General features: G+C 37.2%; 1 protein-coding gene across 1 annotated transcript in view; it reads left to right on the top strand.

Moving 5' to 3' along the window:
• The window catches only part of POF1B (POF1B actin binding protein), a 115,875-nt gene that overhangs the window by 81,015 nt on the left and 10,294 nt on the right, over positions 1-24,566 (top strand). The window contains exons 7-14 of the mRNA XM_027053732.2: positions 2,277-2,304; positions 5,119-5,193; positions 18,013-18,105; positions 18,962-19,075; positions 19,864-20,016; positions 20,346-20,465; positions 21,913-22,041; positions 22,863-22,945. Of these exons, the coding sequence (XP_026909533.2) occupies positions 2,277-2,304; positions 5,119-5,193; positions 18,013-18,105; positions 18,962-19,075; positions 19,864-20,016; positions 20,346-20,465; positions 21,913-22,041; positions 22,863-22,945 (795 nt within the window). The remainder of the gene's footprint in view (positions 1-2,276; positions 2,305-5,118; positions 5,194-18,012; positions 18,106-18,961; positions 19,076-19,863; positions 20,017-20,345; positions 20,466-21,912; positions 22,042-22,862; positions 22,946-24,566) is intronic.

The following is a 24,566-nucleotide window of genomic DNA, read 5'->3' as shown; positions in this document are numbered from 1 at the left end:
ATTTTATTTTGCACCTCATTTATAGCATTTATTAATTCATCGTGACTGATTTTTAGTTCCTTAATCTCTGCAGTAATAGATTCTCTGCTGTCTTCTATGCCTTCTTCAAGCCCAGTGATTAATCTTATGACTATTATTCTAAATTCTTATTCAGTTATATTGCTTATATCTGTTTAGATCAATTCTTTAGCTTTCAGTTCTTCCTGGATTTTCTTTTGCATGGAATTCTTCCATTTCATCATTTTGGCTACTTTTCTGTCCCTTTTGAGTTTTAAAAGCTTCTTATGTGCTCTGTACCTGTGAGCACTCTTATATTAAAGGGGGGTCATACACTGTTCAGGACCTGGCCCTTCAGTAGGTGTTTTTTTGGAGAGTGTTACTTGCTCTGTGTTGTCCCGACTTTGGTCATTTTATTTCTCTACTTGTAGTGATGTTTTGGACCCTCCACAAGATCTGCTTTGAGTTGTTATTTGAAGTATCCCTGGAAAGGAAAACAAACAGAAAAACCAACAGGAAACAAAGACAGGCAAACACACAGACAAATAAAACAAACAAACAGACAGACCAGACACACACACACACATAAAGCAAACAAACTAATCCAAAAGCAAAAAAGCAGAAACACCAGCTACAAGTAAAGAAAAGGGTGGAGGCAGTGCTGATGGAAGAGCATATACAAAGACAGAAATGACAGGGGTGGGGACAAAGAGAAAATAAACATTGACTGGGCAGAGAGGCTAAATGGCCTTATCCAGAGAGAGAGAAAGAAAGAAAATAAAGAAGGAGGTGGGAGAAAAATAAAAGATAAAATTACCCAGACAGAGAAACTATGGCTTGATTATTCCAAAGAGAGGAAAGGAAAGTAGAGAAGGTGGTGTAGAACATGTATGAAGAGAATGGATTAAATATGTCTGCTTAAACAAACCAACAACCAGAGTAACCAGCCTAGAGGAGGGAAGAGATAAGAAGGGAATATATATCTAAATAACAAGAATTGTCCGAGAATTAATCCAGGGTCTGCAGCAGCACTGGTCTGGATGATAGAGCCCTTTGGTTTCACAGCATCTGTCCTGCTCCAGCAGATATGCAGTGACCAGGCACGGAGGGGTGTGGTTTGGTGTAGGCTGGTTCCGCCTCCACTATGGGCCCTGGACAGATCCTTGAGGTCTCGCCTTGGTGGTGCTGGGGTGGGGTGGGGAATGGAGATCCCCCAGCCTCTTCTCCATGGGGCTTGGTGGACTCCATTTGAGTCCTCCTCACTGTGCAGCAGGCGCAGATGGGGCGGGCCTTCTTGCTTCCCTGACTCCCCTGACCAGCACTTGGCTAGGATTCAAAATCCCATTCTGTCTGCTCTGGCACTGAGGAAGTGCCTCTCTGTGCAGCCTGGGATCAAAGTCCCATTCTGTCTGCTCTGGCACTGAGGAAGTGCCTCTCTGTGCAGCCTGATATGTGCTCCCAGCTGGCTTTGTCTGTGCCGCAGCACTTCAGGGAGGACCACCTTTTCCTGCTGCAGACTGTATTGCTGACATCCCCGCTGAACCCCGGGATGGCAGAGGCAGGCAGGCTTTGTCCTTTCCCACAGCACTCCAAGGAGGGGACTGGTTTCTTCTACTGTGGACTGCACCCCTGACCTACCACCGAACCCAGGGCTGGCTCCCCTCCTCCCCAGGTGTGCGAATGGGTCAGCTGGCCCCAGTCCAAGAAAGCCCCGCAGTTAGAGATGGTATCGTTCTCAGTCCCAGACGAGGTTTATCTTTTATCCAGATACAGTCGTATGTTTCCCCAGCAACTGTTTCTCTTCCCTTTGTCTCTCGACAAAAGGGGATCCCTCCCCTCTGTGCTTACGTGGCCCATTTTATCTCCCCCAGTTCTCAATCACCTACCTATAGCCAGTCAAGGATGTTCCAGTGACTCCTTTTTAGACTCAGTCTCTTTTCCTCCCAGACTCTTGGAGGTTCAAAGTCCTTTGGCTTCAGAACTTCTTTGAGAGATGCAGGAAGTTTGGATTGCCCCACTTCTCTGCCATGTTGGCCTCTTCCTCTCCCTAGTCAATATTGGTCATTTTTAGTAGATTAACTAGTTTCAGGAAAATTATCTTTATTTTTCATAAGTGCCATTTTAGTTAGCTTAAAATTTCTTATTTGAATTATAAATTGAATTGCTGTTATTATGATATATTAAAACTAAGATAAAAGAATCAGAAACACTAGCATTTATATATGACCAATACATACATTTTCTTAAGGTTGTCTATCTTTTTATTTTCATTCTTGCAGCAAAGAGGACTTTGAGTCTACAGATGAGGTAAGTGCAAAAATAGTTGAAAATCAAATATAGGTGATAACAAAGCAGATTCTGATATTTGCACCAATAATACTGTTTTAGTTTGGTACCTTTATTAGACTGGAAACACAGATTAGTGAAAGATATAATGATCATTTTGTCTTTAAAATGATAGAACCATTTATATGCTTGTAATTATGGGGCACCTGGGTGGCTCAGTTGGGGAAGCATCCGACTCAGTTCAGGTCATGATCTTACAGTTGGTGGGTTCAAGCCCCAGGTTGGGCTCTGTGCTGACCATGCAGATCCTGGAGCCTGTTTCAGATACTGTGTCTCCCTCTCTCTCTGCCTTTCCCCTGCTCACACTCCATCTCTCTGTGTCTCTCAAAAATAAATTAAAATGTTAATTTTTTTATATTTTTCTAATGGCTATAAAAGTAATAATCATAAAGGTAATAATTATTAATGTGAAAAATATTTCATCAACTGTTGTTTATGACTTTGTCTTTGCTTATCAAAACATTTAAAATTTCATTTACCACATACTCTACATTTTAGAAAATTAAGACCTACATTAACTAAGTAGCAAAGTTAGTTTTAATGTATTTTGAGCCTTATGACCCATGCCAAACAGAAATCAACTTAAGTTTTTTTCAATTTTTAATTCTATTATATATGCACATTTTGTTAAGTATTACTTCAAGTGGAATAAGTAATCAACTAGAGAAAGAACTGATTTTGATGTAATAAAAAAGCACAGTGGCCTCTTTTGTGTTTTTTTCTTTTTTATAAAAATTTTTTTGCTTACATTTATTTATTTTTTAATAGAGAGAGACAGAACACAAGTGGGGGAGGGGAAGAGAGAGAAGGAGACACAGAATCCAAAGCAGGGTCCAGGCTGTGAGCTGTCAGCACAGAGCCTGTCACAGGGCTCGAACTCACAAACCATGAGATCATGACCTGAGCCAAAGTTGGACGCTTAACCGACTGAGCCACCCAGGTGCCCCAATTTTTTTCTTCATTTGCAATGTATTGATATACTGCATTCATTACAGTGATTTTCACTTAAAATTAGTTGAAGCTTCTCACAAAAGGGGATGTCAGTGGGGATATGGTTGAAATAAATAACGGGGCTTAAGAGTATACTTATTTTAATAAGCACTGAGAAATTTATAGAATTGCTAAATCATTATATTGTACACCTGAAACTAATATAACACTGTATGTTAATTATATTTGAATAAATAAAAGAAGACAATGATACTTGGTGCGCTGGGCATAGGATTTGGCAAGATAAGTATCTGCTGTGATGTCTTAACTTCAGTCCTTGGCTATCTGTTTTTGTTTTTTGTTTTTGTTTTTTGTTTTTTTGTTTTTTGTTTTTTGTAAGGACATCATCCTTCTATGGTTTGGGATAAGGGTACTGAAGTCAGAGGTACTGGATGGTATTCTAATTAACTTGTCTTGCAGCAGCCATAGAGAAAAATCACCCGCTGAGGAAGAGGGAAAGATGTCTTCTGAGGAAGTGGATTCTTGGTTAGTCATCCAAAGAGGGTCTTGAGCAGGTGGAAGAGAAGACCCTTCCTCTATTAGAATCTCCCTCTCTTGGATCTAGACCTCACAGAGGGAACCTGTATGGATATGAGCTTCAGAAGAAGGGCAATAAGATTATGTGGAAGACAGAATAATAGCTCCCCAAAGATGTCCACACCCTAATCCCTGAAACTTTTGAATATGTTACCTTAACATGGTAAAATAAACTTTGCAAATGTGACTAAGTTAAGAATCTTAAAGTGAGGAGCTTATCCTGGATTATGTGGGTGGGCCCAATGTTAACACTAACGGTCCTTAAAAGAGGGAGGCAGGAGGTCAGAGTCAGGAGATCTGCCAATGGAAGCAGAGATGGGAGTGATGAGGCCACCAGCAAGGAATTCAGGCAGCCTGTAGAAACAAAAAGGCAATGAAATAGATTCTCCCCTAGAGCCCACCAAAAGAATGCAGTTCTGCTGACACATTAATTTTGCCCCATTGATTCCAACCTCCAAAACTACTAGATAATAAATTTGCATTGCTTCAACTAAAAAAAAAATCAGTTAAAGCTTTTCAATGTTGCTGTGTCAACATTTACTTTTTCAGAAGTCATCATAGCTCAATGTAAATCCTCAATTTTCATTATTTAAAAAATCAGCCTCTAAAATGTCATATTTACCACTCATCAAAGCTTCCAGTTGTTGAAAGATACACTGAGAGTATTTAATGGGACTGGAGAGACCATCTTTTTGTTTTTTAAATTACTCTTAAAAAATGTAGAAATGGAACATCTGATTGGTTGCATAAAGTTTTTCCCTAAAATGCCTAGAATTCAAGGTACTTTCCATACTGTCTGTAGTATAATCATTTTTTTTAATTTTAAATAATTTGTTTAAGTTTATTTATTTTGAAAAAGACAGAAACAACATGAGTGGGGAAGGGGCAGAGATAGTGAGAGAGAGAGAGACAGAGAGAGAGAGAGAATCCCAAGCAGGCTCTGCCCTGTCAGCACAGATCCCAGTGCAGGGCTGGAACGCACCAAACTGTGAAATAATGATCTGAGCTGAAACCAGAAGTTGGACACTTAACCGACTGAGCCACCCAGGTGCCTCTATAATAATTTTTTTAAAAGTAAGAACTATCACGGTAAAAATGAAGTTGGTAGCAACTATCGCCCAAAACTGAAATAATCTTTTGATGTTCCTAAAAATATGCTCTGCTGCACAAAAGTCTGTGAACTGCAGACCCTACAATTACAATACTCATGTGTATCTTTTCAATGTAAAAGCCTCTCTTTTCTTACAGTCAGAAGACATTGAATCATTGATTCCCAGAGGATTGTCAGAGTTTACAAAACAGCAAATTCGCTATATTCTGCAGGTAAGATGGGGTGAAGAGTGGATGTGAAATCAACAGTGACAAACCACTAGCCAAGGATGTTTCCCTTAATTAAGAATAGAAAGTTCTAAATAAAAATCCTGTTTTACAAGAGTTGATTATACTTTGATTAAAAAAGGGTTGCATTATAGTTGATTATACTTTGATTAAAAAAGGGTTGCATACCACTTATATTGAATAATTAGCATTCAGGAAAGCATTATAGAAATAATAATGCCCTTATTCTCTCCTGACTCCTATAGCAAAACCTGATTCTAACTTGTAGTCTTTGTCCCCATCTTTTCCATTTTGTATTCTTCCCCTCCCCACCGTATCCTTGTAGTAAGATGAGAAAAGCCAGTGCCTTGCTTTTTCTGATTTATGGAAGGGTAGAGACTACTGGAGTAGTAAGTTTCCCTACAATGAAATGAGAAACAGAAGAAGATAGATGATAAAGAATATGGCTAGATTCTCATTTGGAGGGATTGGTTGGGAAGATGGCTGGGTAGGAGGATGCTGGACTCACCGTGTCCTGCTGATCACTTAGATTCCACTTACACCTGCCTAAATAACCCAGAAAACCCCCAGAAGACTAGCAGAATGGATTATCTGGAGCCAAGCGCAGACAGGAGGCCCACGGAAGAGGGTAGGAAGGGCAAAGAGGCGGTGTGTGCTACACGGACTGGCGGGAGGGAGCCAGGGGAGGGGCGACCCGCCGGCCAAGCAGAGCCCCTGAGTCTGGCTTGCAAAACCGGACAGGCTGGATGGAGTGTGTTCTGACAGCAAGCAGGACTTAACATCTGGAAGGTTATAAACTAACAGCTCTGCTCACAGAGCAGGAGGATAGGAGGACAATGGGAGGGAGATTTGTTAAGCCCTGGACAACAGAGCTCAGCTTGGCGGGGAACAAAGGTGCTGGCCAGAGCCATCTCCCTCACCCATCCCCCAGCCAAAATCCCAAAGGGAAACAGTTCCTGCCAGGGAACTTGCTTGCACCGCGCAAACACCCAATGATGTGCTTCTGCGGATCCATCCCTCCATTGGCGGGTCTGACTCCCTTCCAGTGCCGCAGGGTGTTTCCTGAAGTGGATCACCAAAGGATAAGCGAGCTGAGCCTACCCCTCCCACACTGTGCACCTTGCCAATCCACTCCAGCTAATATGCCAGATCCCCAGCACCACAAGCCTGGCAGTGTGCAAGTAGCCCAGACGGGCCACGCCACCCCACAGTGAATCCCGCACCTAGGAGAGGGGGGAAAAGAAGGTACACACCAGTCTGACTGTGGCCCCAGCGGTGGGCTGGGGCAGACATCAGGTCTGACTGCGGCCCTGCCCACCAACTCCAGTTATACACCACAGCACAGGGGAAGTGCCCTGCAGGTCCGCACCACTCCAGGGACTATCCAAAATGACCAAATGGAAGAATTCCATTTCTTTATATCTTCTTCAAGATATAAGAAGACTTTTGGTGGAGTCTATCGGATTTTCCATGTATAATATCATGTCATCTGCAAAAAGCGAAAGCTTGACTTCATCTTTGCCAATTTTGATGCCTTGGATTTCCTTTTGTTGTCTGATTGCTGATGCTAGAACTTCCAACACTATGTTAAACAACAGTGGTGAGAGTGGGCATCCCTGTCGTGTTCCTGATCTCAGGGAAAAAGCTCTCAATTTTTCCCCGTTGAGGATGATGTTAGCTGTGGGCTTTTCATAAATGGCTTTGATGATCTTCAAGTATGTTCCTTCTATCCCCACTTTCTCAAGTGTTTTTATTAAGAAAGGGTGCTGGATTTTGTCAAAGGCCTTTTCTGCATCGATTGACAGGATCATATGGTTCTTATCTTTTTTTTTGTTAATGTGATGTATCACGTTGATTGATTTGCGAATGTTGAACCAGCCCTGCATCCCAGGAATGAATCCCACTTGATCATGGTGAATCATTCTTTTTATATGCTGTTGAATTCGATTTGCTAGTATCTTATTGAGAATTTTTGCATCCATATTCATCAGGGATATTGGCCTGTAGTTCTCTTTTTTTTACTGGGTCTCTGGTTTAGGAATCAAAGTAATACTGGCTTCATAGAATGAGTCTGGAAGTTTTCCTTCCCTTTCTATTTCTTGGAATAGCTTGAGAAGGATAGGTATTATCTCTGCTTTAAACGTCTGGTAGAACTCCCCTGGGAAGTCATCTTGTCCTGGAGTCTTATTTGTTGGGAGATTTTTGATAACTGATTCAATTTCTTCGCTGGTTATGGGTCTGTTCAAGCTTTCTATTTCCTCCTGATTGAGTTTTGGAAGAGTGTGGGTGTTTAGGAATTTGTCCATTACTTCCAGGTTGTCCAATTGGTTGGCATATAATTTTTCATAGTATTCCCTGATAATTGCTTGTATCTCTGAGGGATTGGTTGTAATAATTCCATTTTCATTCATGATTTTATCTATTTGGGTCATCTCCCTTTTCTTTTTGAGAAACCTGGCTAGAGGTTTGTCAATTTTGTTTATTTTTTCAAAAAACCAACTCTTGGTTTCGTTGATCTGCTCTACAGTTTTTTTAGATTCTATATTGTTTATTTCTGCTCTGATCTTTATTATTTCTCTTCTTCTGCTGGGTTTAGGTTGCCTTTGCTGTTCTGTTTCTATTTCCTTTAGGTGTGCTGTTAGATTTTGTATTTGGGATTTTTCTTGTTTCTTGAGATAGGCTTGGATTGCAATGTATTTTCCTCTCAGGACTGCCTTCGCTGCATCCCAAAGCGTTTGGATTGTTGTATTTTCATTTTCTTTTGTTTCCATATATTTTTAAATTTCTTCTCTAACTGCCTGGTTGACCCACTCATTCGTTAGTAGGGTGTTCTTTAACCTCCATGCTTTTGGAGGTTTTCCAGACTTTTTCCTGTGGTTGATTTCAAGCTTCATAGCATTGTGGTCTGAAAGTATGCATGGTATAATTTCAATTCTTGTAAACTTATGAAGGGCTGTTTTGTGACCCAGTATATGCTCTATCTTGGAGAATGTTCCATGTGCACTCGAGAAGAAAGTATACTCTCTTGCTTTGGGATGCAGAGTTCTGAATATATCTGTCAAGTCCATCTGATCCAATGTCTCATTCAGGGCCCTTGTTTCTTTATTGACCGTGTGTCTAGATGATCTATCCATTTCCTTAAGTGGAGTGTTAAAGTCCCCTGCAATTACCACATGCTTATCAATAAGGTTGCTTATGTTTGTGAGTACTTGTTTTATATATATGGGTGCTCTGGTATTCGGTGCATAGACATTTATAATTGTTAGCTCTTCCTGATGGATAGACCCTGTAATGATTATATAATGCCCTTCTTCATCTCTTGTTACAGTCTCTAATTTAAAGTCTAGTTTGTCTGATATAAGTATGGCTACTCCAGCTTTCTTTTGACTTCCAGTAACATGATATTTCTCCATTCCCTCACTTTCAATCTGAAGGTGTCCTCAGGTCTAAAATGAGTCTCTTGTAGACAGCAAATAGGTGGGTCTTGTTTTTTTATCCATTCTGATACCCTATGTCTTTTGGTTGGCGCATTTAATCCATTTACATTTAGTGTTATTATAGAAAGATACGGGTTTAGAGTCATTGTGATGTCTGTATGTTTTATGCTTGTAGCGATGTCTCTGGTACTTTGTCTCACAGGATCCCCCTTAGGATCTCTTGTAGGGCTGGTTTAGTGGTGACAAATTCCTTCAGTTTTTGTTTGTTTGGGAAGACCTTTATCTCTCCTTCTATTCTAAATGTCAGACTTGCTGGATAAAGGATTCTCGGCTGCATATTTTTTCTGTTTGGCACACTGAAGATATCATGCCAATCCTTTCTGGCCTGCCAACTTTCAAAAGAGAGATCAGTCACTAGTCTTATAGGTCTCCCTTTATAAGTTAGGGCACGTTTATCCCTTGCTGCTTTCAGAATTTTCTCTTTATCCTTGTATTTTGCCAGTTTCACTATGATATGTCGTGCAGAAGACTGATTCAAGTTACGTCTGAAGGGAGTTCTCTGTGCCTCTTGGATTTCAATACTTTTTTCCTTCCCCAGATCCGGGAAGTTCTCAGCTATTATTTCTTCAAGTACCCCTTCAGCACCTTTCCCTCTCTCTTCCTCCTCTGGGATACCAATTATGCGTATATTATTTCTTTTTAGTGTATCACTTAGTTCTCTAATTTTCCCCTCATACTCCTGGGTTTTTTTTATCTCTCTTTCTCTCAGCTTCCTCTTTTTCCATAACTTTATCTTCTAGTTCACCTATTCTCTCCTCTGCCTCTTCAATCCGAGCTGTCGTCGTTTCCATTTTGTTTTGCATTTCGTTTAAAGCGCTTTTCAACTCCTCGTGACTGTTCCTTTGTCCCTTGATCTCTGTAGCAAGAGATTCTCTGCTGTCCTCTATACTGTTTTCAAGCCCAGCGATTAATTTTATGACTAGTATTCTAAATTCATTTTCTGCTATATTATTTAAATCCTTTTTGATCAGTTCATTAGCTGTTGTTATTTCCTGGAGATTCTTCTGAGGGGAATTCTTCCGCTTGGTCATTTTGGATAGTCCCTGGAGTGGTGCAGACCTGCAGGGCACTTCCCCTGTGCTGTGGTGTATAACTGGAGTTGGTGGGCGGGGCCGCAGTCAGACCTGATGTCTGCCCCCAGTCCACCGCTGGGGCCACAGTCAGACTGGTGTGTGCCTTCTCTTCCCCTCTCCTAGGGGCGGGATTCACTGGGGTGGTGTGGCCCGTCTGGGCTACTTGCACACTGCCAGGCTTGTGGTGCTGGGGATCTGGCGTATTAGCTGGGGTGGGTAGGCAAGGTGCACTGGGGCAGGAGGGGCAGGCTTAGCTCACTTCTCCTTAGGTGATCCATTTCAGGAGGGGCCCTGTGGCAGCGGGAGGGAGTCAGATCCGCTGCCGGAGGTTTGGCTCCGCAGAAGCACTGTGTTGGGTGTTTGCGTGGAGTGAGCAAGTTCCCTGGCAGGAACTGGTTCCCTTTGGGATTTTGGCTGGGGGATGGGCGGGGGAGATGGCCCTGGCGAGCGCCTTTGTTCCCCACCAAACTGAGCTCTGTCGTCCGGGGGCTCAGCAGCTCTCCCTCCCTTTGTCCTCCAGCCTTCCCGCTTTCTGAGCAGAGCTGTTAACTTATGACCTCCTAGATTCTAAGTCGCGCTTGCTGTGGGAACACAGTCCATCAGGCCCCTGTGCTTTTGCCAGCCAGACTCAGGGGCTCTGCTTGGCCAGCAAGCCGCCCCTCCGCCCCGGCTCCCTCCCGCCAGTCCATGGAGTGTGCACCGCCTCTCCGCCCTTCCTACCGTCTTCCATGGGCCTCTCGTCTGCACTTGGCTCCAGAGACTCAGTTCTGCTAATCCTCTGGCAGTTTTCTGTGTTATTTAGGCAGGTGTAGGTGGAATCTAAGTGATCAGCAGGACGCACGGTGAACCCAGCGTCCTCCTACGCCGCCATCTTCTTCCCTCTCCTCCCAGCCACCTTTCTTAATAAAAACCTTCAAGAAAGTCGGGATAGAAGGAACATACTTGAAGATCATCAAAACCATTTATGAAAAACCCACAGCTAACATCATCCTCAATGGGGAAAAACTGAGAGCTTTTTCCCTGAGATCAGGAACACGACATGGATGTCCACTCTCACCACTGTTGTTTAACATAGTGCTGGAAGTTCTAGCATCAGCAATCAGACAACAAAAGGAAATCCAAAGCATCAAAATTGGCAAGGATGAAGTCAAGCTTTCGCTTTTTGCAGATGACATGATATTATACATGGAAAATCCGATAGACTCCACCAAAAGTCTGCTAGAACTGATACATGAATTCAGCAAAGTTGTAGGATACAAAATCAATGTACAGAAATCAGTTGCATTCTTATCCACTAACAATGAAGCAACAGAAAGACAAATAAAGAAACTGATCCCATTCACAATTGCACCAAGAAGCATAAAATACCTAGGAATAAATCTAACCAAAGATGTAAAAGATCTGTATGCTGAAAACTATAGAAAGCTTATGAAGGAAATTGAAGAAGATATAAAGAAATGGAAAGACATTCCCTGCTCATGGTTTGGAAGAATAAATATTGTCAAAATGTCAATACTACCCAAAGCGATCTACACATTCAATGCAATCCCAATCAAAATTGCATCAGCATTCTTCTCGAAACTGGAACAAGCAATCCTAAAATTCATATGGAACCACAAAAGGCTCCGAATAGCCAAAGTAATTTTGAAGAAGAAGACTAAAGCAGGAGGCATCACAATCCCAGAGTTTAGCCTCTACTGCAAAGCTGTCATCATCAAGACAGCATGGTATTGGCACAAAAACAGACACATAGACCAATGGAATAGAATAGAAACCCCAGACCTAGACCCACAAACGTATGGCCAACTCATCTTTGACAAAGCAGGAAAGAACATCCAATGGAAAAAAGACAGTCTCTTTAACAAATGGTGCTGGGAGAACTGGAGAGCAACATGGAGAAGGGTGAAACTAGACCACTTTCTCACACCATTTACAAAAATAAACTCAAAATGGATAAAGGACCTGAATGTGAGACAGGATATGATCAAAACCCTAGAGGAGAAAGCAGGAAAAAACCTCTCTGACCTCAGCCATAGCAATATCTTCCTTGACACATCCCCAAAGGCAAGGGAATTAAAAGGAAAAATGAACTACTGGGACCTTATGAAGATAAAAAGCTTCTGCACAGCAAAGGAAACAACCAACAAAACTAAAAGGCAACCAGTGGAATGGGAAAAAATATTTGCAAATGACATATTGGACAAAGGGCTAGTATCCAAAATCTATAAAGAGCTCCCCAAACTCCACACCCGAAAAACAAATAACCCAGTGCAGAAATGGGCAGAAAACATGAACAGACACTTCTCTAAAGAAGACATCCGGATGGCCAACAGGCACATGAAAAGATGCTCAATGTCGCTCCTCACCAGGGAAATACAAATCAAGACCACACTCAGATATCACCTCACGGCAGTCAGAGTGGCCAAAATGAACAAATCAGGAGACTATAGATGCTGGAGAGGATGTGGAGAAACGGGAACCCTCTTGCACTGTTGGTGTGAATGCAAATTGGTGCAGCCACTCTGGCAAATAGTGTGGAGGTTCCTCAGAAAATTAAAAATAGACCTACCCTATGACCCAGCAGTAGCAGTTCTAGGAATTTACCCAAGGGATACAGGAGTACTGATGCATAGGGGCACTTGTACCCCAATGTTCATAGCAGCACTTTCAACAATAGCCGAATTATGGAAAGAGCCTAAATGTCCATCAACTGATGAATGGATAAAGAAATTGTGGTTTATATACACAGTGGAGTACTACAGGGCAATGAGAAAGAACGAAATATGGCCCTTTGTAGCAACGTGGATGGAACTGGAGAGTGTGATGCTAAGTGAAATAAGCCATACAGAGAAAGACAGATACCATATGGTTTCACTCTTATGTGGATCCTGAGAAACTTAACAGAAACCCATGGGGGAGGGGAAGGAAAAAACAAAAAAGAAAAAAAAGAGGTTAGAATGGGAGAGAGCCAAAGCATAAGAGAGTCATAAAAACCGAGAACAAACTGAGGGCTGATGGGGGGTGGGAGGGAGGGGAGGGTGGGTGATGGGTATTGAGGACGGCACCTTTTGGGATGAGCACTGGGTTTTGTATGGAAGCCAATTTCACATAAATTTAAAATAAATAAATAAACAAAATAAGATTAAATAAATAAATAAATAAATAAATAAATAAATAAATAAAAGAATATGGCTAAAGAGTACATCTGTTTGCAAGAATGGATTCTAGAGATAACCTAGCATTGTCTAAGTGAGGCCAATTTCTAAGTTTGTTCTTAAACCTTTTTTGGTCATCCGAATATTGGACCTGATGTCATTTTTGTGAAACTAAAATAAAATAATTTAAGTGTCATACAGTCTGTATTATAAATAGACAGTAGTATAGACAACACATATGCTCTGCAGAATCTGAATCTTGGAGGCATTCTTGATATTGTCTCTGGTGGTCGGATGTCTATTGAAAGTGAATTCAAGACCTATTTCTTTGAAAAACTCTTTTGGAGGATTTTTGCATCTAAGTTCATGAGAAACCTTGGTCTATAGTTTTCTTGTGTTCCCTTTGGTTTTGCTATCAGGATAATACTAGCTGCATAAAATGAATTGGGATGTGTTTCATCATTGTCTACTTTCTAGAAGAGACTATATAGACTCTGTATTAATTCTTTAAACATTTAGTAGAATCATTCAGTAAAAATATGTGGGCCTGGAGATTTGTTTTCTGGGGAGTTTAAAAAATTCTAAATTCAAATCCTTAATAGTTATAGGTCTATCCAAATGATCTATTTCATATTGGGTGTGTTGTGGTAACTTGTATTTTCCAATGAAGTAGTCTATTTCGTCTAAATTGTCAAATTTATAGTGTATAGTTGTTCATAGTATTCCCTTATTATCTTGATGTCTGCAGGGCCTGTATTACTATCTCCTACTTAATTCTTTATACTAGTAATTTGTGTCTTCTCCTTTTTTTCTTTGTCAGTCTTGCTAGAGGTTTATCAATTTTATCATTTTTTTAATAAAACTAGACTTTAGTTTTATTGATCTTCTTTATTATTTTCCTGTTTATACTTCCACTAATTTTTGCCCCTGTCTATATATTTCCTTCTTTTGCTTGTTTTTGATTTGTTTTTCTCTTCTTTGTCTAGTTTCTTGATATAGAAAGTTAGATTATTGATTTGAGACCTTTTGTGTTCTCTAATGTAAGCATTTAGTGCTATAAACAGCCTCTCAGCATGGCTTTAGCTGTGTCCCACAAATTATGATATATATTTTTATTTTCTGTCAGCTTTATGTACTTTTTAGCTACCTTTAGACTTCTGCATTGACTTGTGGATTATTTTGAAGTATATTATTTACTTTCAGAATGTTGAGAGATTTTCCTGTTCTCTTTCTGGTATTGATTTTTAGTTTGATTCCACTGTGCCCAGAAAATATATTCCATATGAAATTAATTGTTTTGAAATAGTTAAGTTTTGTTTTATGGTTAAGGATATTGTATATCTTGGTGTATATTCCATGGGTACATGAAAGGGTTAGATACTTTGATTGACGGGGTTGTTGACTTCTTATTTATTTTTGCTCATTTTCTGCCAAGTAGTTCTTACCATTTGCTGAGAGAGGCATATAGAAATCTTCAGTTATAACTGTGAGGTTGTCTTTTTTCTTTCAGTTCTATCAGTTTTTGAAGTACTATACATTTTGCAGCTCTGTTGTTTGGTGCATAAACATTTAGGATTTACTATGTATTCTTGGTGAATTGACCCTTTTATCATTATGTAATGGTCCCTCTCTGTTTCTGGTAATTTTCTTTGCTCTGAAGTCATTTTTATCTAATATCAACATAACACTCTTGTTTTCTTTTGATTAATGTTTGCATGGTATATCTTTTTTCCCCAACTTTTTACTTTGATTATATATTTTTAAATTTTTAAATTTTCATTATATTTGAAGTTAATTTCTTGTAGAAAACACGTAGTTGGGTCAAGGTTTTTTCACACTCTGCAAATCTCTGTCTTTTGACTGGTGTATTTAGACCACGTTGCAATTATTTAAACGTTAGGGCTATATTTCCTATTTTTATTTTTTGTTTTCTGTTTGTTCTGCTTTTTTGTTTCCCTGTTTTCTTTGTCTTGCTTTCCTGTGGATTAGCTGAACATGTTTTATAACTTAATTTTTATTTATCTCTGATTCTTTTGATTATATCTTTTAGTATAGCCTTTTTAGTGGTTGCTCTAAGAATTACATTATATATCCATAATTTATCCTAGTTATTGTTGTCAACAATTTGTCAGTTTCAGTGAATTATAGAAAAGTTTGCTTCCTTTATCTCTCTTTACTCTCCACATTTATAACATAATTGTCTTAAATATTTTCTCATCATGCATTGAGATCCACATCATACAGTGTTATAATTTTGCTTCAACCACCAAATATAATTTAGAAAATGCAAAAGAAGGCAAACCTACTCTGTTTACTCACATTATTACTTAAGATGTTATTTCTTCCTTTTTGATGTTCCAAATTCCATCATCATTTTCTTTCTCTTCAGAGAACTTCCTTCAGCCAGTTTTTAGGGTAGGTCTGTTAGTGACAAATTTTTTTCAGTTTTTTTCATCTCCTAATTTTGTGATTCCCTTTTAATTCTTAAAGGATATTTTTCATTAGATACAGAATTTGTAGTTAACAGTTCTTTTCTTTCAGCACTTCAAAGTGGTGTGCTATTTCCCTCTGGCCATTAGGATTTCTGATGAAAAATGTGCTGTCTTTTGAGTTGTTATTACCAATAGTTAAGTTTCTCTTGCTGGTTTAAAGATTTAAAATTTATCTTTACTTCTAAGAAGTTTCTTTGTATTTCTTTGGATTTATTCTATTTGGAATTTGCCCAACTTCTTGAACTTATACTTACCATTTTTGCTAATTTGGAGAAGTTTACAGCCTTTATTTCTTCGAATACTTTTTCAACTCCCCCCTCTTTTTTCTTTCCTTCGAGGATTCTTATGACATGTATATAAGATATGTCTTATACTCCCACAGGTCTCTGAGCCTCTGTTCAATTATTTTCCAATCTATTTTTTCTCTGATGTTGTGATTAAGTACGTTTTTATTTTTCTACCTGATTCTTTGCTCTGTTGTTTCCATTTTGCTTTTTAGTCCATCCATTAAGGTTTTTGTTTATTTTTTTAGTTATTGAGTTTTATAATTCTAAAATTACTGTTTAGTTATTCTTTATACCTTCTATTTCTTTTCTGAGATTTTCTGTTTTGTTGCTGAGACTTTATTTTTGTTTTAAGTCTGTTTGTAAATTTTTATTAAAGTATGTTTATAATGACTGCTTTAAAATCCTTGTCAGACAAGTCTAACATTTCTGTTATCTTGATGTTGGTATCTGTTAATTGTTTTTCTTATCAAGCTAAAATTTTCCTGGTTCTTAGAATGACTAGCGATTTTTTAAATTGAAATCTGGACATTTTGAATATTATGTTATGACTCTGAATCTTATTCATATATTCTGTTTTAGTAGGCTTCCTTTATTTTTTATTATTTTTAATATAATTTATTTTCAAATTGGTTTCCATACAACACTCAGTGCTTATCCCACAAGTGCCCTCCTCAATGCCCATTACCTACTTTCCCCTCTCCCTACCCCCATCAACCCCCAGCTTGTTCTCAGTATTTAAGAGTCTTTTATGGTTTGCCTCCCTCCCTCTCTGTAAGTTTTTTTCCCCTTCACCTCCCCCATGGTCTTCTTTTAAATTTCTCAAGATCCACATAGTAGGCTTCCTTTAAACTGAAACAACAGAGGACATGGGAGAACTGCCTGTTACTATCAGCTGTGGGTGGATGTCCAGGTTCCCCACTCAGCCTCTGTTGACACTTATCAGGGGAGGAACTCCTTGTTCCTCCTAGGCCAGGGTAGAAATTGTGGTTCTCTACTAAGCCCCCACTGATTTCACTGTGGTTTGGATGTAGAGAAGTGCCTCATAACTGTTCCCCAGTTGGCCGCCCCTGACATTGCAAGGTGAGCGGCCTCATTTCTGTTGGGCAGTGATGAAAGTCCTTACTCTTCATTGAGAAATCTCTGACATCACCCTAGCAGGGAGGCAGAGCAGTATTAATACTGGATAAAGTGAAAGCCTAGGCTCCTTTCATACTCTCAACTGAACCACAGTGCTGAGGGTCTCATTTTGTTCCTAGCGGGGATGAAGGTCCCATCTCTCCACCTTGCCTTCTCTAACACCAACCTGGTAAGCGGTGTTGATGGACCTTTTTAGAGCCTAGTAAGAGAGAAAGTCTACGTTCCCTTCTTGACATTTGATAGTTTGGGTGGCAGTAAATTTAAAAATTATTTTCTGTGGTGTTTGACTGGAATAACTGGATATTATCTAAAAGTTCTCTGCCTTGCTAGGCTGCTCTTTTCATGGTCCTTTGGCTAGATAAAGCAGGCTTTTCTAAAGACTTTTGTTGTCTGTTTCCAGTGCTGTTTCTCCAACACCAGTCAGTGATACATGAAGCAAGAAAAAAAAAAAAACCCAGGAACTCACTTCTGTGTTATTTTTTGGGTACAAATCTTCCTAACCAGACTTCCTTCTTTCCACCTTTCCAAGTCTTTTTTTTTTTTTATACATAGTAATGTCCAAGGGTCTTAGTTATACTTAGCAGAAGGAATAAAGAAAATTATTTCTACTCTAGCTTACCAAAAATGGAAGTTGTTTGTTTTTTAAACCATTTTTTTAAAATAAGTGAGTTTAATCTAGTGAAAGGGATTTTCTCCATCTTCTTTAAAAATTGAGATGTTTCTATATTTCAAGGTTAAACTAAATTAATATTATATTCTTCTCACTTCAGGAAAAATCCATGCATTTGGAAGCACCTTAGGGATATGCATTTTATTATTTGAAGTTCGAATGCCTCATGTTTTCTAATCTTTAAATAAAGTATAAAAGCAAATTTAAAAATTTGCTGATAGATTTCTGTCTTGTGAGAAAGATGAAACTTCATGGAAAAAATAATAGACCCTTGTTCTAATCACATAGCTATGATCTCTTCAGTAATGTTGATTGAATTACTTGTGCATGTTATTGACAAAATGCCTTGTATCACTATTCTAATGTTGCTATATAAAAAATAAAACTTTAAATAAGTTTGTTTATGGGAATAGAAAAATAACACTACTATTACTTATATTGCCTATTTGTAAATGCTAGTAAATACAAACCATCAATCGTTTTCTTCCTCCAGATGAGGGATATGTCTGATAAATCACTCCGGCTAGTGCTGTCCACCTTCAGCAACATACGGGAAGAGCTTGGACATCTTCAAAATGACTTGACAGTAACACTTATTTTAATTTTTCTTTCCAAAGACTTACTAGTTCTTACCTTTCTAATGTAGAAATGAAGTCATTTAATCTACCTTGCAAAATTCAATACAATGCAACAATATTATGCTCATCTAGACATATATTCTTGAAACAGTTACTTGGGGTTGAGAGAGGAAATAAAAGATCCCCAATGTCAAAATGAAAAAAGTTGGGTATACACTTATTATTTAGTTTGACACAAAGGTAATTTGATACCTAGAGCCAGGAAGTAGCTTCCAAAATTAGAATAGTCTAACCCATTGAATGGGAATTTCCCTTTTTTTCTGTAATAATAAGGCATACTTTGAATTTCTTAGAATACTTGAAAACTCCTTTCTCCAAGAACTTAACCTTTTTAGTTGGTGGTTTTGGTGCCATTATCTAAATATATTTAGAATACCTTGAGCCTTTTTAGTTGGCATTCTTGGTGGCATTATCTAAATATATTTAGAATATCTTGCATACAATGAAGCCTGGAGTGGGTTATTTCATTTCTGGGTTCTGATGAACACATTTAGATTATAATTTGAAAATTCACCATCTGCTGGGATTAACAAAAAGTCTTTGTAGATTGGGGCAAAACATTACAATAATTTGAAGGTTCTGCTGCATTGAACTTAGAATTGGTTCATCAAATGTCTCTTAGAATGCAAATTTTTAAAGTTTCATCCATTTGTATCCTATATTTTGCTTGATTTTTTAGAATTATGTTTTATTAGACAGCTGCAAATGAACCAAGTGTTTATTTAAGGCTTCAAATATAAACAAATCTTTGTATTATGTGATTGTTGACAAGTTCTGAATTATAACAAATAATTTTGCTTCTAGGCACTGGAAAATGACAAGATAAGACTTGAGAAAGACTTGGCATTCAAAGAAACTCAAATAAAAGAGTATGAAGAACTCTTGGCATCAGTGAGAGCAAATAATCGCCAGCAGCAGGTAAGTTGATATTTTCATTGATGATAAAGTAGATTGATAGATTTTCATATGCACAATTATTGACATATTGTAGTTATGACATATAATACAGACAGAATTAAAATATGATGGAACAATTTATTCATATGAGACTTGAGTGGCTTTGGTTATTTACAATGACTGAAAGACTTCTCATAAGAACAGATAACCTTGTATGATATAAAGTATATACAACCCACAATTATCTGTGCTGTTGGGAGACAAAAATTGTATAAATATTGAAGAGGTAAGTTCACTCATTCATTTAATCTACTAATATGTTGATTAAAAAGGTTCTGTAGTCTCAACACATGTTTGTGCAGTGAATAAATGAATAAACGCTGGAAGTATTATCCAGATGTCTGAGCAGAGAGGATTCCTAAGAAATTGTTATGAGTCCCTAAGGCTCATCCCTTCCTAATCTTCACTCCTATGACAGTATCACATTTTTTCTCAGTTTCCACCTAAATAATCAGGTATATCATCATTTTGGTGCCTATTAGAAGGCAAAATATTGTCAAAGAGTAGCAAGAGTCAGATTGCTAAATTGGAACACTGAAAATTTGTTCAGTCTTAATTCCTTCTCATTCAAGATAAGCATATCACACTAGGGGCAAGAATCTATTTTATGGCTGATCTAATTTACCATGTAAGGGTAAATATATAATGGAAAAATATTTGCTTTATTTCATTGAATTAATCAACTAAGAGAGTACTCTCCTCCAAAAAAGTAGATCCTTTTGTCTTATTCACTTGTGTCTTTTTTATAGCAAGGACTTCAAGACTCAACCTCAAAATGCCAAGCATTGGAAGAAAACAATCTCTCTCTTCGATATACATTATCAGACATGGAATATAAACTAAAAGAACTGGACTACTGTAAGCGTAATTTAGAACAAGAGAATAAAAATATCAGAATACAGGTATTAAAATTTTGTTTTAAATACACATTATTGCCTTAGTTATACCATTGTAATCCTAGAATTTCCAACAGTAAATATATGCATATCTTACATGTGTATATATCCCATTCCTCTTGAGAAAATATATGGACTGCTTTCTGATGATTTCATATGTGGTTATGTCTCATCTCACTGCCATTTGAACTATATAATGCAATTCCTAAACATCACTCTTGTTATTTCAATGCTTTGTTTAATCGTGTGATTTTCATCTTATAATAAGTCTTATAATAGAATATGTATTTCCTTCATAACAATCCAAGTACGGAAAGTTATTTTGCCTTCTGTAGGTTTCTGAGACTTGCATAGGCCCGATGCTGCAGGTGAAAATGGATGAGATTGGCAATCATTACATGGAGATGGTAAAAAACTTACGAATGGAGAAAGATAGAGAGATCTGCAAGTTAAGGGTATGTTGATCCTCCAGTGCATAAATACACAGGTCAGCACAAAGTTTCTAATAAGATTATGATGGTTTCAAGTTTAAAGCTACAAAAAAATCAACTAAATGTAGAGTCAGGAATATGGCATAGAACCTTTTTTAAATACATATTATTGTGTATAGATATTGCTAAATTGTTTTCTAATTTAATCTTCTTAAATTTAATCACCTTAATTTAATCATGTTAACCTTCTCTATAAAAGCAAAATAAAACATTAAGTTCAGTGTTTTGGTTTTTTATTTTTATTCATTTACTTTTAGTGGTTGGGAGGAACCCGTTATGATTTTGCTTACAGCATGCTTGTGCAGTCAAAAGCAACATTTGAGATTATCCAGCAAAACCACAGTTTGATTTTTAAAAATCCTCACTTGACTTTGAAGGATGATACATAGCAAGAACTTTGTCAAGCACAAGGATAAAAACAGTGTTGAATTATGTACCTTTAATTGGCTTCAAAATTAGGATTATATTTGTGAGAATAAGTATATGTTACCTTATCTTGCAATTCTACATCAAATTGATTAATTCTTAATTTAATGATTCCTAAAATAGTTAAATATACTTAAATATTTAATGGAAAAACTGACCATAGGTTTTTCTCTCCAAATACCACCATAGAATTTTTTCCAAAAACCAAAATGAAACAAAATGTAGTTTGTTCAAAAGCGTACCAATTTTTCTAGAAGATTACCTTCACTTGTTTCTTTTTCATCCTAACATAACTAATAACACTTCAACTTAACATCCGTCTACGTACACATAATGTAGTGCAGAAGAAAATGGGTGGGGTTTGGAGTCAGAATACCTGTTTTGGAATTGCAGCTATGTTGCTTACTAGCTGTGGCACTTTATGTCATATAACCTCTCTGGTAATCTCATTTAACTATTTTGTGAATAGGATTTTTTTTTAATTTTCTTAATGTTTATTGATTTTTGAGAGAGAGAGAGGGAGAGAGAGAGAGCATGAGTGGGGGAGGCACAGAGAGAGAGGGAGACACAGAATCCAAAGCAGGCTCCAGGCTCTGAGCAGACAAATCATGCCAGAGGAATACTTTGTGAACTATAAATCACAATACAATATTAGTTATTATTAGTGAGTTTTCTTTAATTAATATCTGAAGGAATCTAAAGTACCTATTTCTTAGCTTTATTTTAATCTTTGTGGCCTAGGACTGCTACTTAAGTAATGCTTGGCCCTATATAGTAAAGACACCTTTAAAAAATGAGAAATTCTTTTTGGCATTTTAATTCACATTTTTTATTCATCAAACTCTACAAATGTTTACAACTATTGGCACTTTGCTCTTCATTTCATAATTTCCTGTATGACTTTATGCCACTTAACCTCTTGGAACTCAATTACCTATTTTGTAAATCATATCTATAATAATTCTTATTTCTTTTTAATCACTAGACTCAATTAAATCAGTACCAAAAAGATGTTTCAAGAAGAGAAGGAACTTGCAGTGACTTCCAATTCAAGCTTCATGAACTGACAAGCTTGCTGGAAGAGAAGGACTCCCTTATAAAACGTCAGTCAGAGGTAAGAAGGGAAGTGATAGAGATGGAGAGGAACTCAGTTAGGTATGATAAATACTTCCCATGAATTAGACAAGGGCACGTTTCCAAGACTCACTTTATTCATTAAGTAGAATGTGACTACGAAGAAGAGCAACATTCATATTTGAAGAGATATAATTCAAATGAAAGCAAGAATTAAAGCAAAAAGAGTGCTATTGTGCATTTAATATTTGTACCTTTATATCTCATTAGCAGTGAAACTTCCAGGAAGACTGTGAGCTCTTTACTAGAATATTAGCTGCTTCAGCAAAGGACTGTGTTATATTCCTCTCTGTATCTGTAGCATGTGGTCCAGGATCTGTTATAAAATAGTTTATATTGAAGAAAGGAACTACCAAAAACGGTGGCTGATGTTATATTGTTGTTATTGAACTAATGGTGTTTGTAATAATGATCAGTGATAGATTTTCAGTTAGAAAATAATACCTGCTTCCATACTGAAGTTTTAGTGCTTTTCTGCTATGACTATACTTTTCAAACTTTTTAGGACAAAAACTTTCACATCTTTGAGAACCATGTCCATTCAATATCATGTAATCCCTCAAATAAAGAGATCCTACACCAGTTAGTGAATTCCTGCACAGGCATATAACGTAACTTATTTGGCACCATAAAGCAATAATATAAGGTATTTAACAGATGGGATTAAAACACTCTTATGTCCAAGCTAAAGGGGGAGGAAAAAAAGTAATTATTCTTACTAACCTTATTAAATGATCAAACATGCTTCTTACCTCATGTTTCTACTTTTTTCAAATAATTATATTTTCTTTTATTTGTAAGGAACTCTCAAAATTGAGACAAGAAATGTATTCATCTCATAACCAACCCTCCAGTGGTGGAAAGACTACTATTATCAAAAAAAAGTAATGTATTTTTAAATGAAATTTGAATGCAACTTTGGTTATTATATAATCCAAGTTATAGCATGTTTAATTTATATATATATATATATATATACAATCCAAGTTATAGCATATATATATGTGTGTGTGTGTATATGTGTATATATATATATACACACACATATATATACATATATATATATATATATACACATATATATATATATATATATATATATATATATATATACATGCACACCCCTAGACAGAGTTTCTTTTCTGCAGGGCAGTGAATCTACTGAAGAACAGATATTTGCACAAGGGCATAGCAATTATAGTAAATAAAATTCTGTAGCACCTTTCCTGTATTTATAATATATCAAATACAACGTAAGTGAAAAAAAAAATTTGTTGTTTAACCAACCATATTAGTCAATATTCTTTTAGTTGCACATGCCAAAAATTCAACTTAACATGGAAATTAGTTAATTCACTTAATTGGAATTGCTTGGTGTCCAGATGGATTTGTATGCTCAAAACATGTCTTCAGAAATATGTCTTTCTTTATCTCTTGGCTCTGCCTTTTCCTATGTAGACATCATTCTTAGGCATCTCCTCTCATAATAGCAATTTGACCACAGCTTACATCCCAGAAATTTAGCAAAATCAAATAGAAAGTGACTCTTTAAGAACAGTTTCAGCAAAAGTCTATTTTGGATATTTCATATAAATGGAATAATATAAAATGTGGTCTTTTGTGACTGGATTCTTTCACCTTGCATAATGTTTTCAAGATTCATCCATGTTTTAGCATGTGTCAATACTTCGTTGCTTGTTGTTACTAAATAATATTGCATTATATGGATATACAACATTTATCCATTCGTAAATTGATGGACATTTGGGTTGTTTTCAATTTTTGACTATTAAGAATAATGCTATTGTGAATATCTGTGTGCAGATTTGTGTGGACACATGTGTTCATTTCTTTTGAGTATATGCCTAGGAGTGGCATTGTTGGGGCACATGGTAACTCTACATTTAACTTTTTGAGTAATGGCTAAACTGTTTTCCAAAGCAGCTATATGATTTTACATTCCCACCAGCAGTGTATTGAGTGTTCCAATTTCTCTCCATCCTCCTCAGAACTTGTTACTGTTTGTCTCTTGGATTATAGCCATGCTAAGGATGGGAGGTGGCATTTTATTGTGGTTTTCATTTGTATTTCTCTAATAATTAATGTTTAGTATTTTTTCATGTGCTTATTGGCCATTTGTATATCTTCTTTGGAGAAATGACTATACAAATTTTTTCTCCATTTTTAAACTGGATCTACTTGCTTTTTTTACTGTTGGATTGCAAGAAATATTTATATATTCTGGATACAATTCCCTTATCAGAGATATGATTTGTAAATATTTTCTTCCATTCTATGGGTTGTCTTTTTACTGTCTTGATAGTATCATTTGAAACACAAGTTTTTAATTTTGAGGAAGTCCAATTCATCCATTTTTTTCTTTTCTTACTTGTACTTTGGGTATTATATAAGAAACCATTGCCTAACCCAAAGTCATTAAGGTTTATACCCAAGCTTTCTTCAAAGAGTTTTATACTTTTACCTATTACATTTAGATCTATGAAC

Source organism: Acinonyx jubatus, chromosome X, assembly GCF_027475565.1.
Source record: "Acinonyx jubatus isolate Ajub_Pintada_27869175 chromosome X, VMU_Ajub_asm_v1.0, whole genome shotgun sequence".
Lineage (NCBI taxonomy): Eukaryota > Metazoa > Chordata > Mammalia > Carnivora > Felidae > Acinonyx > Acinonyx jubatus.
This window is presented reverse-complemented; position numbering and strand designations above follow the sequence as displayed.